The following is a 22948-nucleotide window of genomic DNA, read 5'->3' as shown; positions in this document are numbered from 1 at the left end:
CATTCTACGTCAGTGGCGAAAATAAGATTACGCACAACAAAAGTCTTGCAATTAGCTGGCTTTGTAGCAGGAAGCAGCTTAAAGCGTTAACCACTGTACTTTGCTGAGGGCCATGTGAGAGGTCAGGTACAAGATACAGGGGTGTGTTCGCGTGTGTTTGAGTGGCTCCAAATGTGTGGGGGTTGGCTATTTCATAGAGCTTGTGAAAAGCTGGATTTAGTTGAAATGTGCCAACCAGGGGGTCAGAAATCTGTGATGTTTGTGGGTCTCTATAGCAACCAGGCCCTCTGCGGAGAAATCAGACAAGAAATCATGAGGAAGAAACAGAGAGCGGGAAAGAGAGGGAGAGGGACTTCAGTTCATCCAGAGTTTGAATGTATGCGGGGTGGGGGTGAACTCAGGTTTGCGTCATCAGCTGTGACTCAGCTTCGTTATCGTGGTTTAGGGGAATGTAAATGCAATGTGCAGTTGAAATTAAACCCGAATCACAGTGAGGGAGTGTGTTTAAAAACCGCTCGGCACAGAAATGGGTTAAGAAATTTCTTCTTTTTTTTTTGTGGCATGCTAAATTAGGATGTCAAAACGGCCTTGATAGTTTGACTGAATTAGGCTCATAAGCTTATAATGGTGCGGGTGTTAGAGGAAGCACATCAGGCTGATGACAAACATTTCATCAAGGTGCTCTAGTGAGCAAAGAGGCCGCCCTTCAAGCTGAGGACTCCTGTGATGGTACACATCGTTTCTTCTTAAGCTTAAACTTGTGCTTGTGTTTTAAAGACGGTGAAAGCCCACTCGCTTCAGGGATGCTGTTCTGAAGCTGACCCTGTGGCCTGCTCTTCCTCTGAAGTGGGCCAAGGGAAAAGAGAATTTTCCTCATGGGGATCAATAAAACATTCATAAATATCCTTTGTTGTGCACATCTCCCTGTCTGTCTCTCATCTGTCTCGCTTTTTCTCCCCTTTTCCTTCCTTTTTCCTCTTTCAATAGTACATTTGATATCCATTCAGCTCCCTTTTATAACCTTCTGCCATTTCATTACATTTTTTTTTTTTTTACACTCAAGCACCACCGTGTCCAACCCCCACCCGAACTTTACTCTGCACATCCAGCTGCTTCGGCGTTAAAGGAAAGGCCAGCAGAGAGGCGGCAAATGTCTCAACATCTGCGTGTTGGTTTTAGCTCAACAAGTATTTCCACATGTTTCTCTTCCTTTTTCCCTGTCCGATACAAGACTGATCACAACAGCTGGCCTGTTTCCTTGTTAAAGCTGCAGCCTGCGGTTACATAGTGGATTAGCACATTTAACATTCTGGATAAAGACGGCTAACACTAACTCACAGGCTAACATGGTGTAAAAATTATAACATGATGAGTCATATGATAAGACAGCTTGCATCGCTACCCATTTGGGAGCGTGAGCTCCGAGGTTCCAACTGGTTCGCAAGTGAACCTTGAGTATCGGCCACCTCGCAGAAGACACAGACGCTTAGATTTCACTCTCAACATGCAGCTAACCACAGTTGTCTTTGTGGCTTGTAAAACACGGGACCCAGTGGTGTCAAAATCAATGTGGTTTAGGGCCACACTGCGTAGAGCGATCTCTCCTGGAGTCATTATTTGTCAACCTATTATCCCGACTGTTACCACAGCCAACCATATGTTTATAGGCATTCCAGCAATGAGAGCTGTCAGAGCGAGTGATTGATACAGGCAGCGTTGGGATCTGGTTCTCTGGTCTTTAATCTTCAGTTGAGGCATCATAAAGAAAACAGACTTTGTTTGTTGAGAGATCCTGATTTATTTTCTCTCCTCATCTAAGCAAGTATACAACACTGTGTGAGTATCTCTGAATAGCAAATCGCAGAGAAAGTTGAGCACAGAAGTTGGTTAGAGACAGGCAAAGTGTTTTTTCTTTGTATTTCAGACTTGTAAAATTAGCTTGTTTTTACCTCCCAAAATGCATCCAGAGGTGCTGAATCTAATCACTTGGCTGCTTTAGGTTTTCCAAAGGTCTCGTTATTTCATTCTTTTTTCAACACTTTCTCCAGTCATCTGTTGGCTTGATGAAACAGTCTGTCGACACAAGATTAATCATGCACCGTCTCGATACTTTAGGCCAGATGTATCCATCCAGTACCATCTACAACCCAGCTTCACTCCCACCTTACCAGCTGTGCTTTTTCCTTTGTACATACCTTTATCTTTGTCCAACCACTGTCAGTCATTCACTCTGCTCCACTGAACTGCCCCTCTGTTGAGCAGCGCTTTCATATCTGCACACACTCATTCCTACACACATCCATACATGCAGACATTCATGCACACACTTCTGGTTGTCTTTAGTAGTTATTCTATCTCTGGCTTCTATCTGTCTGCATGTCCTTTGTTATCTCTGAAGTACTTTGTGTTAAAAGTGGCATGCCAAAATAATTTTAGAGAAAGACTTAAACAACCTGTCATTAGTGACAGGTTGGCAAATACACTTCATTTTGGCACAAGTTAGCAAATTTATTATACTTCAGTTGCAGTTTTAATATACCAGTGATAGCCAGTGAACCCTACCCATGTTAAGTACATTTTCCATCCAAAACCCAAAAATGTTGGACCCAAAAGAAGCATACAATAGGAGCAAGTAGAGACCGATTTATCCACTTGGAAAGTGGAAAAAATTCTTTCTGGTTTGAAGTCATGGGCTTAGCGTTTTCCATGGGCATTCAGTCCACTGCCTCCTGTTTCCTGGCCTCTGCTAGCAGCCCCCATACTCAAGGACTGGCCCGTCTGGCTAGCGCCAGAAAACAGGACCTTGACTGACACCTCCAGTTTTAAAAGGTTGACTTTGCTACTCCCACGGGCCCAGTTCTGCCAGAGGAAAGCTTTTCAACCAAGCGTGGATGAGGGTGGAGTAGAGAGAGGAGTGTGTATCTGTGTGTGTGATTGTAAGATTTTGTGTGAGCATACACTGCATACATGTGCAGTGTCTGTCTTCTTTTGTTGTCTATCTTTGCGGTTGTGCCCTTTTTTTCATGCTCACGGTTGTACGTTCCCCGTCAGTCCGCTCTATTCTGCACCCTGGTGAAGACGCTCCAGTGGAAGCCTTATCAGCTGTATGATGTATGAGTCCTTAGGGCCTTAATAGATTCCATTTATCTCGATACACTCCCACTTTAATTTGGCCGGGCAAGGGAGGATGTATTCAAATGCACACCGTCATTTTGATGTACAGCCAGCCAGCAGTTGGCTGGCTACAGATGACCAGCGTTACTTGTCTGTGAATGTGTATAAGATGGGTGATTGCTCCAGTTAGCCCCAGTTTGAGTGTCAGATTCATATCATAGCGCCAGCTTAAACCCTCTATGCCCACCCAAGCCCCAGACCTATTTTGTTTTATTACACTTGGGCTTTTATTAGCCAATATTTATCCTATTCTTACATGGAAAGCACCAACTAAGCCCTGCCTTAGCTTTAATATTACCTAGATCTCCCACTGTCTTATTCTCAGGCACCAAGCCATAAACACCATTACCATTTTAAGCCCAAAAGAAGTCCAGTAGTTCAGCGCACTGCCAAGTTTTTCCTTCCTTTAGATGACACTAAAGATGAAACTTTAATGTAGTAAGAATGTGGTTTGCACTGCCTTAGCACTATGTGTCGATGGCCATGTAATCACTAAACTTAGTGCTATTCTGCAGTGCCGTCCACTGGTCTCTTTCCCAGCTTCACTATACGTATACACTAAGTGATTGTTAACCTATTGTTGCAAGTCCTGTTCCCTGTTCTTCCCGTTTTATCTTAAAGCAAAGCAGAGTGAATCAACTCATTCCCAAGGCCTGGCTGCAGTACTCCTTGGGGTGGGACCAGCGGTGTGGGAAGTCTATTGTAGTGCGGTAACAAGTTCTTTGTGTGACATTTTCCTTGGCGTTGACATTCAGAGGGGAATAGGAAGACGGGTCTGTGGACGCCACATTCTCTGTGACGTGAAGGGAAAGGGTATTAAGAATGGGGGCCGAGGTATTTGAACGTGCACGGGAAAGGACATTTGCACAGAACGTGACAAGGACACGCTCTGGTGGAACAGCTCTTTCATATTTCACTTTATAACATTATGCTATACACCAGGTCGAGTCTGTATCCGCCGGTTACAAAGCTGTTCACTGAGCCAGTGCTATCGTGGTCTGAGGAGTAGGCTGACAGTGTGTGTTGGACAGGGAATACGTTTTTTTTGGCAAGTGTCTATTGACACAGTGGGTATGTCATATTAAAATGATTTTATTCACATCTATGCAATCAAAAATCTGAGGATATGATATTTCTTACAGCATAAGGTGTCTTTGTTCTTCAAATGTCATCTGAAACAACCAGTATCCTCCTCAGCAGCGACTGTGTCATTAACATGCTGCATGGGTGACTAACACGAATTCGATTTGCTTTTTGTGGCAGATGAATCAGAGGGAAATGCAAGTGAAGAACAGAGTGTGTGCTGTGGCTCTGACCGACTCCGCTCACAACATCTGGCTACAGGAGACCAGCAAAGGCACGCAGGACTGGATGCAGCAGGTGAAATATGCACACATGCTCAAATACACATACTGAAGGCAAACAAAGACGCTGCAACCTGTACAGGAGTCCATTCCTGAGCTCCCATCTCATCATGTAAATTCTCCCAGCGGTGAGCTGGGGTCTCTCAGATTCTGCTCCTCTCTAATTTCTCCATGCAAAACCCCGCTGACCTACACAGGTACCCCTGACCAATAGCTAGCCTTAGAAGTCATAGAGAACCATTGTTTGCATGTTTTCCCTCTCCGTCTTCTTCTTCTTTTTTTTAAATCAGCCCCCACTTTTTCTTCATGGGTGCATGTCAATGAATAACTCAGACAGTTAACCCTCGATGGTGCGTGTGTACGCGGCCGGGCACGCATATGTGCATGCATGCATGTGTTTGTACGCGCTTGTGGATAAGCATGTGAGATAGAGTGCACGTGTGCAGTTGTGTTAGCTTCATTTTAGCTCTTGCCCTTTCTGGTGTGACCTCTGCGCCATACGCAGCACCTGGGCTCACTCAGTATGCACATACAGATGAGGACCATCCAAGACCAGAGCTGCTTTAGAGCCAGAGATGCAAATGTCATGTGCGCACACACACGCACACATACACACACACACACACACACACACACACACACACACACACACACAAACAGCTCACACACACACATACACAAAAATGGCTCACACACGCCAACCATACCTTTATTTGTATTACATCCTCTTTTATATCCCTTGCCTTTTGTTTTTGGCTATTTCTGTCATCTCCCATTTCGCGTGTGTGTTTGGTTGGTGTGCCCAAGTGTGTGTCAGTTTTCTCTGAATGTGTATGTGTGTTAGTTTGAGTGGTGGGGATTCAAGGTTGCACTGGCCCCCTTCTCCTTGTCTGGCATTTCCTATTTTTGATTCATCTAAGGGATGTTCGGGACACAGCATAATTGGAATGTTAAGTGATTTTCTATTTGTGATGATTACCCTGAACAATAAATCTGAAATAACCTTCTTTGTCCAGCCAGAGGAAGGGGACAGGCAAGGATTCACTCTCTCTCGTACTCATTAACCCACAGTCCTTTTTTGGCTGAATTAAGAGAAGAGCCTGCCTAATTAAAAGGATTTTTTCTTGAGGGAAACAGCGACACACCTATGCTATGCCCTTCTCAATGATACAACAACACAAAAAAAACAGATGAGGAGGAAATGTATACTTCATCTTTCTTTCAAATCTTAATTCTGACAGTTTTGGGGCTCACTATTCCGTAAGTTTTTACGTGTTGCTAGTTGCAAAGCAGTCTTTATACTCTATGTATTACCTTTGGATTCGTTATGTAAATTGTGACATCCGTTTAGCTAATTTAGTGTCAGATGAGGACAGTGATTAAAGTTAAATACTGTAGATCAGTGGTGAGATGAAGACTATTGCATTGATACTGAGGTGGGAAACTAACAAAAATCACGTCTTTTATTTAAAAACTGATTACTTCAGTTGTGTTACTCATATTCAGCACTTCATCACATCAGTGGCTTCTGGGCATGGACAGCAGCGCTAGTTAACAAGCCCTTGGGTCAACATGAGGATTGAGGTGAATCCAGAATCTAATCTGTCCCAGTCATTTACATTAGAAACCAATGCTGCGTATGCGCAGTGGTTCCACCAAAAGGTCAGACTCCCTTTGTGTTCCACCCAATATGCTAATCCCATGGCTCTCGGCTAAAGGTTTCTATCATTGGCTCATTTTCCTGATGTTTGGCTTCGAATGATCACACAATCTGCACGTACATACACATGCAGACCCTGACAGTAGATGCATGCAGTGCTGCTTTTAAAGGACGTCTGTATCAATAACCCATGCACATCTGGATTGGGAAAGTAAACAACATTTGCATTGCACACTCAGATATAAGCACACACCACACACACAGGGAGGGCAGCCCAGAAGGTGCTGCACATCACAGCTAGCAGTGAACCTGAATAATGCCCTGGGTGGTGTATAAATATGGGTGCCCGTATGAGTGGGTGCATGTGAGGTCAGCGCACCCCAGCAGTGCACTGCTCTGTTCTCCTCGGACCAAGATAATTCCCTCCCTCTGGGGTTCAAGAGGTCACTGGATGGTGGGATAGAGCGATGAGAGGAGGGGAGTAAAAGAGAGGAGATGGGATTTAGAGATCAGCGCCCGCTGGGCCAGGTTAGATAGACCAAATGGGTCAGACGAGGGCCAACTGACGTCACTGCCAGGAGACAAAACACGGAGTGAAGGTGAGAGAAAAGGAAAAAGGGGGGAGAATAAGCAGAGGCAGAGATAGAAAGATTCACCCATTGACTGAGACAGAAAGAGAAATAGGCAAAGAAATAAAGTATGAGAAACGTTCAATTATTTAAATCCCGTTGACTGCCGCCGAGAAGGCGCAGGGCAGAGCTGTGGAAAAGAAAAACAAAAAGACAGGTAGGATGTGAATGGAGTGAATACAGATGGAGGAGAGGAGATGAAGAGATGTATGTGGAGATAGATGAGTAGCATAGTGAGGAGAAGTGAGTGAGAGAGAGAAATGCGAATGATGGTGTACAGCTGGCAGCCTGTCACAGTCTCCAAGGTGTCTCCTGTCACTGTGCTGGCCTGCTGTCACACTCTAGTGGCCTGCCCAGAGTGCACACACACCCACACACACACACACACACACACACACACACACACACACACACATGCACATGCAGACATACACACATGCACACACACATACAGAGTACACTATGGTCATGAATAAACCATCCTAATCCATAGAGATTATACAGCAACTGTAGGAGGTGGGAGAGAGACAGACACAGAGAGAGTGAGCAAGAATTGATACTCGGGACTACTTTCTGAAAAGTTAGGTTGCATGCTGTCATGTGCGTTATGGTTTAGGAGACTTTTGTACACTTAGCACAGAGTTCCTATCATGGGAATCAGCCCTGTGTGCTTTCAGAAGGAAGAGGCTCAAATCCTGTTTTATGATTGAATGGAGCCACGTACGATCGTAAATAGATACTCCCTCGACTGTGTTTGAGATTTGCATTCAGATCTGTTTAACCGTTTCAGATTCAAAAGGATAATTTTTAAACTTATTTTGGTAGTTAATCATCATCTCTATCAAGTTTTTTTTTATCCTTTTTTGCATTGTGATGATAAAATCTGTTAATGAATTCCAGCCAGTTTTAGTTCATAGTGTGTTTTCTGTTATCTGAATGCAGGCAGGGCGGACGCATCCCTTTTTAAAGGCACTGTGTGTGCACTCCTGTGACACTTACCGTGTAGTGGATATGGACACCCATGAGAGACCTATTTGGTCCTCATGAAGGCTCCATTAGATCACCCTGCCATCAGCTGAGTGCAGCGTTTTGTGTCCATTACTCCCTGAGTGTGCGTGTGCATGTGTGGTCGGTGTTTATGTGAAAGAAGCAGGCTGGCTTCCGCGCTGACTTGCAGAATGCAGCAGGTGGTGGATCTCTCACACACACACAAAGACACACAATCACACACATATACACGTAACAAAGAACACTTCAAAGTATTTTTCAGGGGTTGAGGGGTAGAGCTGACACCTGCTCATCATGTATACCCTCAGTGTGCACTGTTTTCAACCGGCTCTGTGTCTTTATAATGTGGGAAGTTTATGTAAACGAACAATGGTAAATTTCCCACCATGTTGCCTGCACCCAGAGCTTTGCCAGAAAGTCATAGTTTTGCTGGCCAGTGTTCGAACTACCGATTTTACTTTGGCATTTTTGTATGCCCGCCTCCACGGAGCCAACGAGTGAGAGCAGCAGTTGTATAGAGAGAGGGGTGGCTCACGACACGAAACTCAAATCAGACTTTCACACCTGGCAGTTCTGATCAAATATGAATTAAGATTACGTTCCTGCATTGCCTATTTTTACATTTTAGCGTTATTGTTTAGCCCACAGCCCTTCTTCCAATTCCAAAAATATTTGCGTCTTTCTACTGCAAAGATAGCCCTGTTTCATGAAAAGCGTTGAAATACTCCTTTAAAGGTTAGCTTTAGCACTTAACACTAGCCTCTAACTCACCACTTTGAAGTATCTTTAAAATTGTCTCTGCATAATGTGGATGACGGCGATGTGAAACAAAGAGCGCTGTGCAACAATGTCTCTTGCTGTGTGTGTGTGTGTGTGCGTGCATGGGTATATATATGCGTACAAATCCAAACACACACACAGACACACATGCACAGAGCAGCAGAGGTGGGGGAAGAGTCAAATCTGTTTACATGTTTGTTTCTCTGTCTGCCTTTAGTTCAATGGCACCATTGATCGGCGGACGAGCTGCTTGAAGTGATGATGCTATGCGTCAGAGGCAGCCGATGTGATGTGCCATCCTTTTGTCACGTCGCCCTCCTCTAATCCCAGCCAGCAGGCCTTGCCTTTATGTGACTGCTGTTATGCCTGCGGTCTCCCACAGCACTGGGACTGTGTGTGTGCGTGTGTGTGTTGTGTGTGTGTGTGTGTGCATTTATGCAAGAGTTTGTGTGCACATGTGTGTTGTTGCCTTGACAAATCTATTCAAACCCCGGCCTCCCTGCCTCCAATGGTGGCGATGGTGGAGGTGAAGGGGGGAGGGAGCAGGGCCCTTTGAAAGACTCCCCTCCTTCCCCTCTTTCCAGCCGCCTTCAGCCCACTGCTCCACAGCCCAGCTGACATCTTCCTTGAGACAGACTGAATGAATTAAAGGAGATACAATGAGACACTTGATGTAGCAGTCAAGGAGCCCCACTGCTTCTGCGCTGCGCTACAACGCTGTGCCCTAAAGCCCCGGCTCAGAGGAGAGCACATCGAGGGCAAAGCAAAGGATCTAAAAATACACAATATGCCACTGTTTACCGAGATGACTTGTCATCTTCCCCCAACACTAAACCCTCCATCATCCTCCCCTCCATTCCCCACATCTCTCTGCCGATCTGTCTTCAACCTCTCTGGCTCCTCTTGCTGTACCCCTTCCGACTGGCTTTTGATTGACGGGGCTGAAGAAATTAAATATAGAGGAAGAGAGTGAAAGGGCATTCGTACTGCTTAAGAGGTGAATCCAGCTTGTACTTTGGTTGATTTTTATTTCTTTGGATTAGCTAGGAATGAATCACACATGAGCCAAACTTTCGTTTAATAACAGACCTTTTCGTACACATTTCCCACATGAATTTTGTTTACTTGTTGCTATCCGTACTCTTTACTTGTTGATATCTGCCTTGCGTACATGGGCCAGATGTTTCATCATCATCATCTCTTGCAATGAGTTTCTATATTTCTCTGCAAGTAAATGAATCACAGTGGGACAAACAGAGATGTAGTATAAGCAGATGGTAACAGGAGACATTTACCTTAACAGAGCTCCAGAAGCCTATGCAGACCAAAAGCAGCAGCCAATAGGTGCTCAGTTAGCCATCAAGTATGTTCAGGGTCCCTGTGTGTTTGTATATTCATACAGAAGAACATCAGCCAATGTGTGAGCACTGTGTGTGTGTGTGTGTGTGTGTGTGTGTGTGTGTGTGTGTGTGTGTGTGTGTGTTACATGCTGGACGAAAGCAGAAGTTTGCCATGACCCTGAATTTTTTGCAGTATGGAGTGTCTTTTTTTAGAGGGGTTGAAATGGGAGTTTCACAGATTTGTGTATCCAGTCCCTCCTCTCTCAGGGCCTTGGGAGTCAGGGTTGCTGAGGGCAAAAATGCGAAAGCATGTATGTGTGCATGTGTATTTGTGTGTGTGTGTGTGTGTGTGTGTGTTTGAGACTGAAGGGTTCACAACGCTGCACGTCTTCGTGGGAGACCCCCTGCAATGCAATCACTGACCCACACACACAAGCACGCACGCACACACAAGCTTGCACAACACTGTAATGACTGTCAGGGGGCCAGGGTGAAAGTAAACAAGGGCAGATAAGCAGTGATTCAGAAGGACGCCAGCTGCACATTCTAATCTCTTTACATTTTCTCTTTCTTCTATTGAACTTTTATCTTATCTGGAGAACGTCTTCTTCAAGCATTCCTCCTCAGCCTCCCTCTGTCCCTCTCTCCCTTTATGCTTGTTTTTGTACTAACCTTACAAGCCGCAGCATACCAATCCACATTGCACCGTCAAAAGGGAAAACACACTTTGATATGTTGTCATCTGCTGACCCGGAGAATGAAAACTCCAAGCATGAGAAAAGTAAGTTGTTTTGTAGCATGGCAATCATACAGTTAATTAATTGAACATTAGGTTTCACCATCCGATGTTTGACATAACCCAGTAGGTAGGAAGAGGGAACGCCACACAGACAGGAAGATGAAGACAGCAAAAAACGGATAAAGAGGTCTTCTCCTCTTTCTGACAGTAGAGTTGTCAACCACAGGGGGTTTGAGAGGAATCAGGGTGTTTGCAGGGGGTTATGGGTCAGCAAGCTGGGCAGACACCCTCCCCCAGGGCACCCACTGATCTAGCATGGTAGAAGGCCTCAGCTCTCCACCACAAACAAACGCCAAGCTGTCTGAGCAACATGTCACAGAGCTTTTAATTGCTTGTTCCCGTCTCTCTTTCTCCCCCCCCTCCACTCCACCACTCTCCGCCATACACGCACATCTCTTTCTCGCCTACTGTCTCTCCTCCTTGTCCCCCGCACCTGTCCCGCTTCTCTTTGTCTCCCTCGCCTCGCATTTTCTCTCCATTCTCCCTTTCTTTCTCCACATTTCAATTAAACTTGCTATATTTCCATAAAGAAAACAAATAACTTTGGAAGCATCAAGATAAAAGACATACATTTTTACATCAAAATTCCTTCCTCTATTATATTTCTGTCTTTGAGCATATATTCCTTGCTGGTTGCCACGTACTCGTTTCCCATACACAAACCCTCCACAAGAGAAACTGTCCTCATAGTTTTCAAGTGTCAACCTCTTTTTTTCCTCTCCTTGCAGCACTGTTGTAACTGGGTATCGAGTCCAGAGCCGCTGGACACACCACTGGATCCCATGCTGCCAGACTGCCCCCGAGTCTCTGCAGGTATCAAGCATCTACTTGCTATATAATCTGAGATCACTTTCAGTTTCCAGATGCAATGACTGTTGGTGGAATTTGATTTGATTGAACTCAAGACTGTTGAACAATGCTGGCACACTACGTCCAAATGATCTGACCTTCACCTGCATGCAATCGGCAGCATGTCAGTATTAGCTAAGGTAAGTGTTTAATCTGCAGACAAAGGTGAAGCATTAAATCTGGGTTGCATTGTCAGTCTTATAGTTGGTCGCTGTAGTCGGGAGTACTGAGAAACTGGCACTGCTGGACAGTCGCAACCAGTGATGTTGCAATAATTATAGTTGTGGGTTAAGTATGAGTTTTGACTGGTGATTTTCAGTCATGGAAATACTGAAAAATCTATTAAATGTTCATTAACTGACCATAAATGTGGCCTAAACATTGGCAGTATTCTCTGGTTTAGTTGGTTTTATTAGACTCTAATGTCACTGGTCACAGACTGCCACAAAAGTGACAGATGTGTACAGAAGTACAGATACGTTTCTCGGTATTGGTCGTATGTCCGTATATGTCCACTCAGAGGCTTACAGCAGCGCAAAGGGAGACTGTGAAGATTATCAGGGTTCAGTAAGTGCAGGGTGGTGTGTATGTTGACAGTAGTTGTTCTTGTCTGTGTGTGTGTGTGTGTGTGCCGGGTAGATTGGAGGTCTTAGTAGGGCTGATTGAGAAGGATCATTGTCAGAGAAACTGAGAAACTGAAGCAGTGGCAGATTATCTTGAAGCACAAACACACAGAAACGGAGGCTGTCTCACGCCGAAATGTACCGTTTGATTTTGTTTCTATTTTCGTCTTCTTTGTCGCGCCCTCTTTCTTTTTCATCATCTCCTCTGTCTCCTGTATTCATTAATCCTCTCCTGTGGTGTTTGGCTTCCTGTCCCTGTGCCCTCTCTGCAGTTGACTGGCCTTGATGATGTCACGGCCATCATGAGAATGTGTCCTTAATGTAGGATTAGGGATGAAAGCTGTAATCCTCAACATGAGCGTTGATAAGAGATGATGATTGCAGTGTTGTTTGAAGAGTGACACACATGCAGGCATGCATGCACGCACAGACGCGTGCACACAGGAGCAAAACTCAAGCTTTAAATAGGAAATATCAGTCATATCAGTCAAGCATTGAATGCACTTCTTTCTACTTTGTGTGTATGTTTAAGCATCGATTGTTTCGAGTGCACACAAACCAGCTTGCTCCCTCTCGTCCTTGTCTCATCGCTCATTTCCATCATCGCTCCGGAGGGCCTGCTTTGTGATTTGGGTCTCTTTAAAGCCCCTCAGTGACATCACGGTGAATGTATAGGTCATCTCGCACATGCTCCACATGTCAGTGAATACATCTCTAACACTGCTATCTCACCTCGGTCACTAAAACACCATGTTCCACACGGAGCTGTGTGGGTGGGTGGCCTTACCATCTACCAGTGAATCAGCTCCTTGAAATGTCATCTAGCCTTCAATACAAAACCCATACTGTATTTTCATGTCCAAATGTCAGTTTTTTACCTTGATGTTTTATGTCTCTTCTCGGTGACTGCTCGTCACTCAAAAGACAGCAACCTTTGAGCCAAGATATCGAGGTCTACTTTTTGAAACTGTTGGCATGCCTGACATTGTCCTAACGCAGACCTGTTTGACACAGCGTCCATCTGTATGTATGCACTATTGACTTGTGCTCTATTGACTTTTGCTACTTTAACCAAGCTGAATAGATCAGAGTCTCTGGCCTGTTAACAGAGCTGCCAACTCTGCTTGTCTCTGGTCTTTTGGTGGCAGCTTCTGATGTCAAAGGTTGTCTCAGTCGTCTTTGTGTCCTTGGCAGCCTGGCAGATTCACAGGCAGCAGCCTTTGTGGTGAGAGTCACAGCAGAGCAGCAGAGGTGACGAGGTTGAGAGAAGGTTGAGGGAAGGCTGTCAGGGCATCATGGCCCAGCACTTCAATCAACACACATACAGCTCCCAACAGTCACCTCTTCAGCTACCGACCGCTGTTGTCTGGGTTGCTATGGTACGAGTATGTGTGTGTGTGTGTGGGGGGGGGGGTGGTTCAGGGTTGACCACAAAGTGTCGCAGGAACGCAGACCAGACCGGTGAATCCTTGTCGTCATGCACACACATGCACACATGCAGACGCACACATCACAGTGTGAACCACGGCTCTCGTGTGCAGCCAGACTGAGCCGGGCCTGGGGCGACTCGGCTGCTGTGGAGGATGGCGTGTGATCAGACACACACACCCTCACACACACTATGATGTCTGAGGGCTAACAGAGGATTGGATGTGTGCTTAAATATAGGCACCAAGACTGGTCAGGCAGCACGATGGAGGAGCGGGTTGAAGGAGTTTCTCTTCTTCTTCTCTCCTTACTCTTCTTCTGTTTCTGACTTTCTCTATACATCTCCCCCTCCCCCCTCCTCCGCTTGCATTCGGCCTCCCTGTGTGGTGCAGTGATGATATGATGATTGTGTTTTCCATGCTGGTAGACTCTTGGCAGAAGGCGGCAGGGAGAAGTGTAGGCAGAGCTTGTCTGTTATTCCTAATCATCTGTGAAGCAACGGCGGTATACCAGCATGGTACTCTGACGGGCCTGGAAGGACCCAGAGAGGGAGGGAGGACGACGCGTAGCGGGGGAGTCCACTAACATCTCCATTTCTTGTTTTAAATGCGATAAAACCTGGACCCATTCCCTGCGCATTTGACTGGCTAGACGCCGTCCCTTTCATTTTTTTTTTTCTTTTTTTTGTCTTAATCTTTCTTCTTTTCTCTCCATTCTTTGTTTTTTCCATCTTGCAAAAGGAATTTGTTCCACCAAGAAGGTCATTGCTCTGGCGTTTGGCAGTGGCCTGGCACACTTGCAGAATTTTATCAGTTAGGAGCACGCCGAACACAGGCTCAATATGCAGATAAAGTGGAACCAATCTCCTGCTGGAAAAGCTCCCTTTGTGTGTGTGTTTGTGTGTGTGTGTGCATGTGTGGTGGAGTAGCTACCAGGCTGACAGAGAAATAAGTTGAGGAGTGGGGTGCTGGTTAAGTGGGGTTGCTGAGGCCTTCCCAAGATGTAATCATTCCAAACCTCCAAAGCTGTTTAGATGCCAGGAGGAGGATTAACACAAGATGGGAGAGACTGAGAGTGACGGGAAATAAATGGATGAAAACAGAGGAAAAATCCAGTCTTACGGTGGTTTTTATTTTCTTGTGAGGGCTCCTCTGTTTTTCTTGCTTACTTCATTGACTTCTTTCTGGAGGGATGGATGATGGGCTGTTTGATCAGTAAAGATGCTGTTTCAAAGGTGGGAAAACCCCCTTTCCTAATAACACAGACAACCATAAGCACACACACACATACACACAACTTCCTCTTGGGTGATTACTCATTGTCCAAGCTGATTATTAATTACAAAGGGAGAGCTCTCTGAAGGTAAACACTGATTAATGGCTAACAAAAGTAAGTTAATGTCTTACCTGTACTTTAATTACCAACCGTGCTCTGTAACAAGCATCCCAACACAAGGCTGTAATTAACCCTAATGGACTGCAGAAAGAGACTCACTTTCATTTTCTTTCACAACGTAAATACACTACTGTATGTAATTTTCCATGTGCCCACCTTGCTTTCGTCTTTCCGACCAGGTTTTCCATAATTAAAAGTGAGGGTTCTGCTGAGAGGATTTCTTGATTTTTGTATCTGGAGTGAAAATAGCAGGGAGTTGGTTGGAAAAGTGATGCAATATTGTTACAGAAATGAGAAATAATTCCTGTGCAATGACATGAGAGGTCACTCTGCCTTTCTTCTTTACCTAAGGCTCATACTTCTGTGGCTCAGTGTTATTAATGTACCAAGATACCACAGAGACACAAAAGAGTGCCTGAGAATAAAAGCAGACACACACTCGCGCGCACACACACATTTTCACGCTCTTATTGCGAATGTGCTCCGTCCTGCTGTAGGTTTGACTTGACTGTAACCCTCACCTCCCTGATCCACGCACTGCTGACCGTGAAACACCTCCAGCTGTCTGCACCTCTTCACCACACACACACACACACACACACACACACACACACACACACACACACACACACACACACACACACACACACACACACACACACACACACACGCTGTCTGATTGATGTTTGTGTGACTTAACTCTTTAAGAGGAAACTCAGGTCCACTCAAATTAACCTCGCCCCCTCCAACAACTGTTTTTTCAGCTTGGTAAGGTGGAAGTCCGCTGCCTCGATGGACGATCACATGGAAGTGTGTGTGTGTGTTTGTGCCTGTGTTTTCACGTATGTGTTTCAGTGTTTTCTTAGCCTGACCGGCACACGTTGCACTGGTGTTGCAGGAAGTAGACGAGTAAACTGTGCTGAACCGGACCCTAACCTTTGACCAGGATTCACTGAGGTTGCATCAGGCTATTGTCTGGGTCACATTTGTGGCAGACCATATCATCGTGATGTGGAAAATGCTGACACCGAAGACTCCCGATGTCTGGGATTGCTGTGTCTGTCAGAAACTGGTATTGAAGTGCTGATTTGTGAGATATAGAGCGACCTTTTGGTTTGATTTGTGTTTACACTTTATCATAAACTCCAACCGTATAATCACAACACCACCTTACGAGAGATCTCTTTGAGTTGAGCTATGATTCAAGGCTTCTCTTTGTCCTGTTTCATTGTGAGTAATATTTGCCTTTGATACAGAACCGTCAAACAGTGACAATGTCTGACAATGAGTAAATCTCAGACAACTTAGCAGGGTGGTGATTGGCCGATTGCACCACGGGGTCATATTGAAGGCATGGTCTTGGTGAGAAGAAGTTTTGTGAGAAATGAGTGGTTGGTGACTTGAGCAGAGCTTTGCAGAGATCTTGTTATGGATCCCCTTTTTCCTTTGTATGGGGGTCTGTGATTTGTGTTTTGGAGACTCAGAGGGGGACAGGTTTAGTTGCAGAAACTTTACTCCATCACATTAGTTTGGGTCTCTGTCTATTCAGCAAGAACAAAACAAACTTTCTTGACCCTAGTAAAAATAATTGGCTTGATTTTACAATAACCATCTGGACTTTATTGGTGCTCTCAGCCAGGTGTTTTGTCTGTGGATACCCAGATTTTCTGCTGTCCTCAGACACCAGAAGAGTGACTGTTTTACAGTCATAGCAAACGATTTACGCCATGTTAGAGCTGGAAGCAACTCGCGCACTTTTAAAAATTACTGAAACTGGAAATGTCATACTGAAGGTAAAGTTTGATATCTGTTTGGCTGTGGATCGAAGTCTGTAAACTCGCTTAAAGGAGCCTAAACCTGTTTTGACAGGCTAATAAATATGTTTATAATTAAAAAGCCCTGTCGTCAGATGTGTTTGTAGGGAAAAAAAAGGTCTGGAATACTATCATGTTCTCAGTACACTGATTATACTTGCGCTAAATAAGAAAAAACAAGATGAGTGTTGAGTCATGCACAGCTGGTGTTTAGGTGGAAGAGACTTTGCTGTTTGTGTTGATGTTCTTAATTCTGTTTTACATTACATTAAAAATTAGATTTGGAACATTCGTGGTATGTTACAGCTGGGGAATAGGGAGCTTGTTTGATTCTGAGTAATTGTGTTTACAGCCCCGGTTCCAAAAAAGTTTGGACGCTGTGTAAAACATAAATAAAAACACAATGCAGTCATTTGCAAACGAGCTGTGTTTACCAACAGTTTTATGTTCCTGAGCCTTTTCGGCATGAATGAAGAATGACACTGAAGCGGAAGCCTGAGACGCAGACCTCCTCCGGAAGAGAATACCTTTTATATTTCACTTTGGCTTGGAGTGTGCAAAGGCTAAATATTGGACTTTGAGTTGGCCAGTGGTGTATCCCGTATGACCACATGTGACTGGACCGTTTAAGTCAAACGGTGTGTCCTGATTGGCAGACTCTTAGTACTCATTAGCTGCTGGCATGCTGTGTAATCATCATGGAGGCTTGCACTGCCTTTAGATCAATATGCCACGCCATCTTCATCGCATTATCACAGCATCATATGATGTCTGGGATTCCATTGCTTGTACGAGGGTGTCTCCATTGCCTCCTTTTAAACACATACCCAAAGAAGACCCACCCCTTTTTGGTGTTTCTGCCATCAATCCTTCAAAGTTTGCAACTTCCATTTTTGTTTGAATGAACAGACTCCACTCTGTTAAACTGTTTTTTCCCTTGACCAGAGGGATAACAACCTCTGAGAAAATAAGCAGATGGAAATGCATCTTTACCGACCAACCTTAGACGCAACACTGCCCCCAGTCCGTTGTCAGGGACCAGCATTGTTGCATGTTGACAGGGCATTCTGCTCCGTCGTGTATGTTGCCGTCTCTCAGGGATATTTCCTTTGAATCAAAGACTTGACCACTTTGATTCAATTCTTTGATTCAATTCTAGAGGACGCTCCATGTTTATTGATCTATTCACACGCTTTGCTTCCTGTCAGACATTTATCTTCACCCAGATCAGAATCAAAGATATGCCGACATAGTCGATAGACAAGCCGCTGCTACTGGTCCAAGACGAGGCTGTTGCCATTTGTTTGTCTTACCTGACAAACAGGAGGAAGCTAAGTGATCGATGCTCTAAGCTAACAGTTGTACGAGCTTGTCAAAGTGTAAGTAATTCTTCAGCAGTGATGTGTAGTTCGTGACATGTTGCATTATCTTATCCTTCTAGTCATTTGAGATTGTACAGTATTTGAGAGCAATCCCTTCACCAGCCATTCAAAATAAAGATGAATCAATCACATTATCAATGACATTATTTACTCAGAAACGATGGAAATCAGCCTCCATAGTGTGAGAGGTCACATTTGTTACAGTGACTGACTTTCACTGATCTGTGATGAGTGAAAACCCTGCAGTGTTTTACAGGAGAGAAAAGTTGTGTCATCTTTGTGTTTACTTTGATTTCATTTTGTCTCCAAACCCTTTTTTTTTTCCAACATCTTTACCAGCTTTTTTTTTTAATTTTGTTCTTTCTTCTTTTAAAGAAATTTTAAGGGAAATGGTTTCTAAGTAACAATGAATGAACTTTGATGGTTTTTCCAGCTTTTAAATTTATTTCTCTTTCTTTTTTTAATATTGCCTGCCTTTCAACTTGGTTAACTGTCATTGACTGTGGAAAGATTACATTTACATTTTTTCATACAGACGTTCTTTGGTGCTGTTATTTGGGCAGCACTTTGCATGTCATTGTCAAAATTGGTTATTTGGCAAAACGTAAAATACAGGTTTATAAATGCTGCCGCTGTTGGTTTTCAGGTATATTTGCGACTGGGCGTAGATCTTTTATAATACATGTGTGTGATGTGGGCATGTATGAAGGATGCTGACAAGATGTGAAGTGTGATTCAGAATCACATCTCGTATGCAGAGCGCCGTGGCTTTAACAGTTTAGGCTTTTGTGATTATGCTAACTAGAAGTGTGTCTGGAAAGCCCAGTCTGTGGTCTTCACTTCACCCCTGCACTAGGTAAACTCCATCCAGGAGGCATTTTATCCTCTCCTCCTTTCTCATACTCTACTCATCATCCCGGGGAAAAGAAGAAAGGGGAGAGCCGAAAAGGGAAAGAGCCTGGCATGCATAAATGAAAGTTCAACAAGGTTCAATGAAACACTTATACAATTTGCTGCAATATAGTGGGGTTTTATAATCTCATTATCATCTTAGTGCCAGATTTGCCCATGAGGGCCGTTCCGTATTCACTCTTATTAGCTCCTCAGATTTGTCCATTTGTCCTTCTGCTACCCGCCTCGCAGCCAATCACCGGGACAGCATCTCTAATAAATACCCCCTCCTTCTTGTTTTATCTCTACTTTTTTTTTTCTCTTGCTTTACCTCCTACTGCTTTATTTATGTTTTGTTTTTTTTTACTTGCTATGGAGCAAACACCAAGCATTTTATTCAGCAGTCTCCCAGTAACTGTATATATTTCTTTCTATAGAAGCTATTTCTCTTTAAACACATCTCATGCTCCATCTAAGCCATTATAATGTACATTCTTTGACTTTCATCCTGCTCATGTGCGACTTAAGGACATTCTTTCTCACCCGCACACAAATAGTAAGGTTCAGATGTCAGGGAGAACTGTGCAAGCATGTGAGAAACAAATGTTACTGTTTGTATCTAAGCATTGTGGCCATTTCTTCGTATTCCATATGTGAAATTTCAATCTTTGTACGTTTTAGACTGCGCCAACACAGCTGCACAGTAGACTGTATTTGTTTACTCTCATAGTGTTTTTAATCATCTTTCATGTACGTTCAAGGCCAGGCTCTTTCATCTCTGAGTATGCAGGGTCAGCTGGCGGAGCTAATGTACAGGGTACAGTAGAGCAGGCCACAGGCTGCTTTTGAATCCCCAAGCCTCTGAGCTGCTGTGGGTAGTGTCCATCCCTGGTCACTCAGAGGGCATCCGCAGATTAGTGCTTCATGGACATGGATCTCATTTGCCCATATGGCCTCTTCTCATTGACTCGATATAGGCTCTAATCCGCCCAGCCTTTACCCCTGACCTCGACATGTGGCAAACCGCTTAGAAAAATGAACATAGAAACCGTGCATATACCACATTTGATGGCTGCAGCATCAACAGGATCAAGTGCAGAGGTGGAGATGAGAAATGGTGGCCAGTTTATTCTTCTAACTACTTTTACCCAAATTGTGCTCGTCATTTAGTTAAAAAGCAGCTAATACCATAACAACTCTGGTTTCTTGTGGCTGGTTTTAGGTGCATTTTCTGGTGTAGATTTAATCCAATAAATCCCAGTGGGACACGGCAAATCCTAACTACTGCTAACAGTATAACTCTTCGCAATCGCCTTCATCCAATAGCCTCCCAGTATCACCGCGCCCTCATTAGCACGGCGTAAGTTGCCAGCCAACAAGTGTCACACTGATGTAATCCATGTAGCAACAACCCACTGATGATACTGGCGTTGACATTGTCTGTGAGAAGATGAGAGGATACCCAAGCCAAACAGGAAAACCAAGTTTTTCTGAAACATTTAATTTCCATTAGCTGATGCATACTTTGCCTCTGAAATACATGACTCTGTTTTAGCCTGTGTATTGTAAATGTTTTGGCAGGGCTGCAGTATTTCTCACAGCTTCTGCCACAAGGTGAACTTAGTTGATGGGATAAAGTAGATTACAGCAGGGAGAGGTTAATCTATTGAGTAATCATATGAGAGTGTCACCATAAATCCTTATAAGTTCATGCTGCCAGAAAATAAAAAAATAGCTAATTCAGGGCATTTTCATTCAAGATTAAGAACATGAATGTGACGGTGTAGTTTACCTTAAAATGGCAAGGAAGACAAACTTTCAAAAACTGATGGATGTTAAAAAAAAAAAAAAAAATAGCAGACATATTTATCAATATTTTCTGTCTTTTTTGGCACAAATTCATTTACTTCCAATATTCCAATTGTACATTTTAAAGCTATTAACTACTAATTTTGCTGTGTGTGCCCTTCAACAGGTCAGATGGAGTTTAGGTGCCGTCTTATTGTAAATGACTCTAAATACAGACGTGCTAATCTCTATGTTGTGGCGCAAACAGAATTTAGTTGTTCCTCACTTGTAATTACATTTTATGATTGTGGCTCCCAGAAGTGTGTATTAAATATAATTAGGTGCGAGTTAGATTTTTGGTTATTCTCCTGATCTGCTGATCTTCTGCTATGCTCTGTTGGGCTCGTTATACATTTCTTTTTAAATGGAGACTGTTATTGTTATGGGTTCATGAGGCCGGTTCATAAGGTTTAGCTGTTAATTAATATACACAGACATACTGTATGTCCAGCTGCTGGACTGAAGGATCCATGCTGAGATCCAACATCAGCAAAAGCCAGTCAATTTAATATGTCGCTGTGTTTGTGGGTGTGCAGTGTAAGTGCGCCAGAGTGAGGGCTTTATATGCTTCTTCTATTAGTTTAAACCCACCACTCCTGTTAGCTAAACCTTTTTGATATACTGTGGCAGCAGCTTTACCCCCTCTCTTCCCTTCTGCACAGTTAGGTTACAATTAAATGCACATTTAATATGATTGTTAGGAAATAAAAAAAAGAACAAACATGGTATTAGGAATGCACATAATTGCCAAAGAAATTATTATAAAATGGAGGGGGGGGGGAATCATCCTTGAAAGTCCTTGAGTCATAATCAGCCTCAAATTATTATGTTTATTTGTCTTTTTGCTGAGAAAAGTAAATTACATCTTATTTATATAATTATGTAAACAAAAGTGATAGTAGATTCCACGACCAGCCAGGTTTTGAGTATGCAGCAGTGACCTTGGATCCTCCCCGGTGCTCCATGTTGACAGATAAAAACTTTATTAACCAGCCATCTCCAGGACAGGAGACAAACCGCCCGTGAAACCGATGCACGCTGGTATTGGAGAAATGTGGCAATTAGAGGATGATATTTTTTCCAGTGAAAGCACCAAGGAGTAGAAAGGGGTAATAAACACAGCTTGTTTGTAGCATAGGAAGCAGCAATTATAAAGTGCTTGGAGAGTTGTTGTTCTTATTGTGCCTGAGAGTAATGAGATAGGCTGCGCTGATCCCTCACTGATGCTCCTAATCCTCAACCCTCTTTTCCTGCTTCTCTTGTTTATCCACCAACATCCTCTGACCGTCCCTGGCCTGTCACTGCTCTGGGCAGAACCAGGTGACCTCTGACCTGCGTGTCAGCTGACTTTTCTGCTCTGAAAATGGTCTGCAGCTGAGTTGAAGCAACAGGGTGATAAATTTGTCATAAAGCGTTGGGTAATATGTTTTCCTCAGTGTGCAACTAAGTGGGTTTGTTTTACCACCAAAGCAATCCCTCTGTAAACAATTGCCTTGATTTTGAAATGGTCTAATTTGCATTTATGTTAGTCTCACTTGTGTTACACTCCATTTTCGCCAGAGTTTGTCTCAAGTCGTCGCCCATATTGAGAGAGATTTGGGGATCTCGTTGGGACACGGTGTGCATATCCTGTCCATGCATATTCTGAGATTCTGGAGCTTGGGTGTTGTCTACAGCTGTTGTCATATCATTTCTATTCACATCTTTTTTTTCCACTTTCTGTCCGTCCTTTCTCTAATCCCCCCGAGGCCTGCTAACCCATGACAGGTCATGTTGAGAGATGTGCTTTTGTGATGTTAGGCTTTATACTTGGGTGAAGATGTGTGTGCATGCTTTCCTGCACTTCCAGATACTCACCTACACTCGTGTCTACATCCTTCCAAGAAGAAGAAGAGTTCTGTGTGTACATGCTTGTTATCTGGGTGACCTAGAGACATACTGGTTATCACCCCTGTGAGCCTCTC

At 43.9% G+C, this 22948-nt stretch overlaps 1 protein-coding gene across 1 annotated transcript in view; it reads left to right on the top strand.

Moving 5' to 3' along the window:
• arb2a (ARB2 cotranscriptional regulator A) overlaps positions 1 to 22948 on the top strand; it is a 148474-nt gene that overhangs the window by 93110 nt on the left and 32416 nt on the right. The window contains exons 9-10 of the mRNA XM_070965379.1: positions 4438 to 4554; positions 11483 to 11567. Coding sequence (XP_070821480.1) covers positions 4438 to 4554; positions 11483 to 11567 — 202 coding nt within the window. The remainder of the gene's footprint in view (positions 1 to 4437; positions 4555 to 11482; positions 11568 to 22948) is intronic.

Source organism: Chaetodon trifascialis, chromosome 6, assembly GCF_039877785.1.
Source record: "Chaetodon trifascialis isolate fChaTrf1 chromosome 6, fChaTrf1.hap1, whole genome shotgun sequence".
NCBI classification, from domain to species: Eukaryota; Metazoa; Chordata; class Actinopteri; order Chaetodontiformes; family Chaetodontidae; genus Chaetodon; species Chaetodon trifascialis.
This window is presented reverse-complemented; position numbering and strand designations above follow the sequence as displayed.